This window comes from Phaseolus vulgaris, chromosome 9 (genome assembly GCF_051622355.1).
Source record: "Phaseolus vulgaris cultivar YP4 chromosome 9, ASM5162235v1, whole genome shotgun sequence".
Taxonomy (NCBI): domain Eukaryota; kingdom Viridiplantae; phylum Streptophyta; class Magnoliopsida; order Fabales; family Fabaceae; genus Phaseolus; species Phaseolus vulgaris.
Window position 1 is genome coordinate 9,228,985 of NC_143506.1, and position 6,308 is coordinate 9,235,292.

At 29.5% G+C, this 6,308-nt stretch overlaps 1 protein-coding gene across 4 annotated transcripts; it reads left to right on the forward strand.

The window, feature by feature from the left end:
• The first annotated feature begins 2,827 nt into the window (after positions 1 to 2,827).
• On the forward strand, positions 2,828 to 5,938 carry LOC137821786 (putative protein phosphatase 2C 10). 4 transcript variants are annotated; one of them, XM_090295477.1, is made up of 6 exons: positions 2,828 to 3,120; positions 3,256 to 3,413; positions 4,083 to 4,322; positions 4,430 to 4,706; positions 5,075 to 5,229; positions 5,324 to 5,938. In XM_090295477.1, exons 2-6 carry the CDS (start codon positions 3,375 to 3,377, stop codon positions 5,459 to 5,461), a joined length of 849 nt encoding a protein of 282 aa, XP_090151603.1. In that variant the 5' UTR covers positions 2,828 to 3,120; positions 3,256 to 3,374; the 3' UTR covers positions 5,462 to 5,938. The 4 variants fall into 4 exon arrangements, with proteins under 4 accessions (XP_090151603.1, XP_090151601.1, XP_068482639.2 ...); XM_090295475.1 differs by having other exon boundaries at positions 2,873 to 3,120; positions 3,965 to 4,322; XM_068626538.2 differs by having other exon boundaries at positions 2,901 to 3,120; positions 4,048 to 4,322.
• The last annotated feature ends 370 nt before the right edge of the window (positions 5,939 to 6,308 follow it).

Genomic DNA, 6,308 nt, shown 5'->3' on the forward strand with positions numbered 1-6,308 from the left:
TAAAAACAAAACTTAGAAAATCTCCTGTTATGAAACCCATTTTTATAAATTTGGAAGAACTTATGCTCACTTTTAGTTTAAACATGAGCTCTTAATTTATTTTAGTAGGTTGTAAAATGAATTTTATATTTTCATTTTTTTATTTTTTATTACAAATTAAAACTGCAGAATAGAAATCAGTCTGAGGTCATATTTTATTATTAATTTATGCATTTCCTCTTTTTTTTTTACGGAAATGTTATTAAGAGAGAGTGAGAATTTGAATTTCTCAAGTTGAAAAAAAAGTAGTGGTACTAAAAGTACCACATTATTCTTTTGAACCTATTTAATACATTATTATATTACTTTTAATAAAAAAAACGGATATTTTTAGCTGGTAAGAAAGTTGATGCTTCAAGCTTAACTTTCTTTTTAATAAAAGTTTTCAGGTTAGACATCATCACTATACAACTTGACATTTCAACTAGGCTTCAAGCTTAACTCTTTAATTTTTATAGATTTAATTAAAACTTTGAACTTTATTTGTTTACAACTTAATTATTTTTTTTTATAAAAAAATCTTCAATTATGTCACTTTTATTAATATAACATTTTAAAATATTTTAATATCAATATGTTAATAAAATTATGCATAATTGTTTAGGAATCAAGTCCAATGACAATTTAAATACATATTTTTTTAATATTAAGAAATGTCTTCTAAGAATAAAATCGTAATGGAATTTCAAGTTCTAAAATGAACCACATCTCGTATGCAGTTATTGACCTTAATACTGTTATTTAAGCATAATAGATTGAAATATTGACATAATTTATGATAATGAAAAAGTGATTCAAAAAACGAATCCTAGTTCTCTTATTCATCAATTGAGGTTTCTTCCGGTACATTCAATAGTCTCACGTTACTTAGGAGTTAGAACTAAGAGTAATTTAAATACACATTTTTCCTGTAACGGACTTGATTGAAATATTGACATCATTTATGATAATGAAAAGTGGTTTAAAAAACGAATCATCGTTCACTTAGTCCTCAACTAGGATTTGTTATGATACATTTAATAATCTCACGTTACATACGAATCGGAACCAAAAGTATCTCTCCCTTATTTGATCATAACAATATTATCTTAGAAACCATGATTGACCTTAATCATATTATCTTAACTGATTTAAGGTTGAAACAATATATATTTAAAAAATATAGGATTTTCACAAATACATAACTCAAATTAATTAATAAAATGCAAACTTTGAAATATATATATATATATATATATAAAAGTAATTGTTAATTTATTTATTTTTTAAGATAATAATTTGACATATTTATAACAAATATAAAAGTTTTTAAAACTATTTATAACTAAATAAAGATATTTTAACAATTTTGTATTGATTGTTGACTTTCAAAAGAATCGTAATATCCAACATTGAAATATTCTTCATTTACCAAAGACTTTTTTTAAAATTTCCTTAAATAACGAATTTAGTTGTAACCCAAATTGACTATTGACCTTATTTTAAAAATAAAAATCAATGTTGATTACAAAACATAAACAAACAAGAGTATCTACCAAAATCTCAAAACTTAGAAACAAAATCAAAATCAAGGTATCTTTGTGAAATCATTATATAAAGGTAAAATGTGAGAATACTTCCCTAGATATAGACATGAAGAAACAACTCCGTCAATCCAAAATTGTAAGACATCACATTAGTCCAATATCTATAATACTTAATAATATATGATAACTTATTTTTTATTGTTTTTGTTTTTTTATATAGTTTTATGGTATCCCTTTTAATTTTATTAAATGACTTTTTAATTTCCAAAATATAGACGAAACTACCAATAATGATTATTTTATTTTATCTTTCATCTATAATTTATAACAATTTAATAATAAGAATTGGTTTTGATAACTGTTTGGCATATTATTTTTACCGTTTTTATTCTTTTTGTAGTTTTACTATACTATATCACTCACATTTTCATTAACATACGTGTTTTTAATTTTCATAATATACAAGAAACTACAATAATTATTATTTTTATTTTGCTTTTTATTTAGATAATAAAAATTTGTTTTAATAACTGTTTTTCAATGTGCATATTCTTTTCAAGCATTTTCACTCTTTATATACTCTTTCCGTATCACTTTTATTTTCACTAACCAAATTTTCGATTTGTTTTTCATTTTATTTTAACGATTATTACATAATTAAAGTTTTAATTTTATTTTTTTATTTTTTATTATCATAAAAAAAACGTAAACACGCATGCACTATCATGACTATTTCCACTATTATATAAAATTAATGTAAAACAGAAGTTTTAAAAAAAGGAAGTTAATACTTTAAGTTAATTTGAGTCATTGTATATACTATAAATATTTTCTTTAATTATAATAATTCTAACTGTTTATACTAAAGTCTGAAATTAAAAAATATAAAAAAAAAAACAATATCAGTTAAAGAAGTGTGTAACGCTACGGAAGTGTATTTAATAGGAGCATGATATATACAGACAATGTGTAAAACCGCGTAAGTCGTCTTACTAAAATGGTCATTTTCTTTTCTTCTTAAAACTGCTTTAATGTTCATAAAATTACTATATATATGTGAAGATTAAAATAATAATATAATATTATATTAATTCTAAGATCCGTCTGGTTTTTAATTTAATAATTATGGTTTATGAAGAGGGAAATAAAGATTAAGCTTTTTTAAAAGAAAAAATAAAGATAGTTATTTTATAATACAGTAGAAAACTAGAAAAGTCAACAGGAAAGAAGTCATTGGTATGTGTTTGTGGAACCCTTTTTCTTTGGCAACAGAAAAATATAATATTTTTTCCGTCTTTGTGAAGCTTAAGGTTCCCGAAACGGTTACATAATAATATCATAACAGAGAAAAACATAGGCATCATACGATTCCTTTCTGTCTCATACACAACATAACCTTCCTTCAAAATTTATCTCTTTGCTTTATTTATGTTCTCCCTCTCTCATTCATCTCACTCGCTTCTGTAATTTAGATTTTGCAAACTGCCAAAACAAACAGCATGAACCATCCTAGTCCAAGTGCAAGTTCAATCCTTTCTCAAATTTGATTGGACCGGTGAGCTTAGATTCGTTGTTAGCTCACTTTTTCCTTTCCTTGTGTCACTGCTTGGTCTAGTGGCTTTTCTGGGGTTTTGGGTTGTTCGTGAAATACTGTTTTTGAGAATTGTCTTTGGGTTTTTTTATCACACAGGTTGTGATTCTGGAACCGGGAAGTGTTTTTTTTTTTCAAATTTGGATTCAAGGTGTCAGCCAAGAGGTCTGTGCTGAGAATTAGTTGAAGCAGCTGCTAAAAAAAAATTCTTTCCATTCATGGATAAGTTGTGCTGTTTTAAGGCTTCCTACTCTCAGGTAAGAATGTAACTTTTAGTAGTCTTGAGCTTATGCATGAAACGTTATATGCTGTATATTGAGTTTGATAGAAATTATATGGCTATGTTCCTAGTTTTTGTTGGTCACTGGCTTTGAGGGAAAACTCGAATTATTTGACCAAATTGCAGTGTTGTGAATTCTTCATTATTGCGTTATAGTACTTATGTTGGAAACCTGTACTTGTTATATTTCGAAGGGGCATGGTTCACTCTTTTCTGTCACTCTACCCTGTCTTAATCTAGAAGTTTAGTGTATCTAATTTGCTTGGCTGGTAATTTAAATTTGTTATTGAATTCTAGTGTTGTCTGCATCCTCGTTTTTATTGGGATTAGAAATCTGGGTTTTGGAATGACAGGGGAATAAAGTGATTCAATAATTAATAGTAGAAGACAACTAACCTAGAAGTCTGTATTTGAGCAACCTCACTCAAGGTTTAGATACATCCAACAAAACATGTTTTGTCTTGGTCATTCCTCAGCATCTATTAGATGGCTCCAAGAACTCTGAAAGGTTCTATTTTTGTTTGATAGGAGGTTGTTAATGTAGTGAAGGCGGCTTTGTGATGCAATCGAATACTTATCCTCCTTTCTACCTATGTCACCTGCATTGGCAGGACTATTCAATTTCTCTGTGTTGGTTGCTTTACAGCTTGTAGCAGCACGTTCTTCATCCAGCACTGGTAAGGGGAAAAATCATGAAGGCTCAATTAAGTATGGTTTCAGCCTTGTAAAAGGGAAAGCTAATCACCCAATGGAGGATTATCATGTTGCCAAGTTTGCACAGATAAAAGATAATGAATTGGGTTTATTTGCTATCTATGATGGCCACTTGGGTGACAGTGTGCCAGCCTACTTACAAAAACATTTGTTTACCAACATACTGCGGGAGGTTGGTTGAAACTCTTCAGTGTTGTGAAAAATCAATATATTTCCTGTGTTTGAGATCAAAATTCAGATTGGAATTGTTACATTCTTCTAATTCATTTAATACCCCAGGAGGAATTTTGGGAAAACCCCAATCTTTCCATCTCAAAAGCATACCAGAGCACAGATAAGGAAATTCTATCACACAGTTCTGATCTTGGGCGTGGTGGATCAACAGCCGTAACTGCTATATTGATCAATGGGCGAAGGTTGTGGATAGCTAATGTTGGAGACTCACGAGCTGTTCTTTCAAGAAAAGGTCAAGCTGAACAAATGACTATAGACCACGAGCCAAACATGGAACGAGGCAGCATTGAAAATAGAGGTGGCTTTGTCTCTAATTTGCCAGGTACTTCAAAGCTTCCATTCCACTCTTTCAATTTATGGAGTGTATGTGCCTTTTAATTCTTGTTTCTTGTATGGATCTCCACTTTTTGTTTATTAGAAATATTCTTTTTCTTCATTTTACTCTAACCATATACCCAAAAGTCAAGGGATTTTTACTAATGGAGATAAACTGTATTCAAGTGCTAATATCAAAGAACTATAACAACGACAATGAACTTAAGTTTTTTTTTTCTTGGCTGTGAAATCAGCACTACAATAGTAGTTATCAAATGCTTGTGGTATTAGTGAGATTGCATTTTTGGGAGCACTGAGTCTCCGTAACATAGATACTCAATGTAACATTAATGATTTAAATAATGGTGATGCAAGGTGATGTGCCTAGAGTAAATGGACAACTAGCTGTTTCTCGTGCATTTGGAGACAAGAGTCTCAAGTCACATTTGCGATCAGACCCTGATGTACAGGATACTGACATAGATGTTGATACTGAGATTCTAATCATTGCAAGTGATGGACTTTGGAAGGTGAAACAATAGTGTATTGTTGTTTTCATGGTTCTGGCTTTTAGAAGTTCAATGTAAAATCGAAAAAAGAATTCATTTGCATGTGATAAACCAGGTAATGACGAATCAAGACGCAGTGGATATTGCTAGAAGATCGAAAGACCCACAGAAGGCAGCTAAGCAACTTACTGCTGAAGCATTAAAAAGAGACAGTAAGGATGATATATCTTGTGTTGTGGTTAAATTCAGGTGATGGTATCTTTGAAACCACGTGTCATATTGGGGTGAAGTTTATAACAACAATAAAGGTACATCTCTATGAAGCATGTCAACTTATGGTCTGGACCAAACAACATTACATGTTTGGGTTAGTCCTGACTGAACTTTTCTGAATAGGTAATTATACAAAGAAAATAGAAGGGCTCGTCAAGCTCTGAAATTGCTTTTTTTTAATTAGATTTTGTGGTTTGAGAATGTTTGATTTATTTTCTGCAAAAGTGTGACTACTCAGAATCTGCTGTATATTGTGTTTTTATTCTTCATAAAACACCTAGCGGCTGTGTAAAAGACGAATATGCTTCTAGTTATCGATTGGGGTATAGTGAGTGCAAGGATGATTGGTCCTATTCACGGTTGTATTCCACATTCTTTGATAGACATGACATTGAACCCTTTTTCCTTTGTTCCATTTTCCAAATGAGAGGTTCCCAGCTTGCTTGGCCTTTTCACAGATTTTTCATGATCCACTCACACGCTTTTGGTACAATATTTCTTGTTTCTGTTTAAGGACTAAATAAGAGGACGTCACAAAAATAATGAACACCAAAACTGAGATTATTTATCATCACTTTTGCTATGCTTAATATTTTATCTTTCCTGAAAACTATTTTTCTCAAGTGTCATGTTCTTTTTAAACCTTGATTTCTGTATTGTATGATTGCTTAAAAGATTTTTGAAAATGTTAGTCAATTTTTGTATACTATCAACTAAATCGTTTTTATTATATTTTTTTAATAAATTATTTTAAAATCAATAGACTTACATTGATAATAAATTGAATGGAAATGTATTAAACCTTTATATTATTCTAATTAAATTCT

What these genes read in the sequence shown, in the direction of transcription:
- LOC137821786 (XM_090295475.1), top strand. Translation starts at nt 4,029, where the DNA reads ATGTCACCTGCATTGGCAGGACTATTCAATTTCTCTGTGTTGGTTGCT. An exon ending in TTACCAACATACTGCGGGAG is followed by an intron (nt 4,323 to 4,429) that starts GTTGGTTGAAAC and finishes TTAATACCCCAG; the next exon opens with GAGGAATTTTGGGAAAACCC. An exon ending in CTTTGTCTCTAATTTGCCAG is followed by an intron (nt 4,707 to 5,074) that starts GTACTTCAAAGC and finishes TGGTGATGCAAG; the next exon opens with GTGATGTGCCTAGAGTAAAT.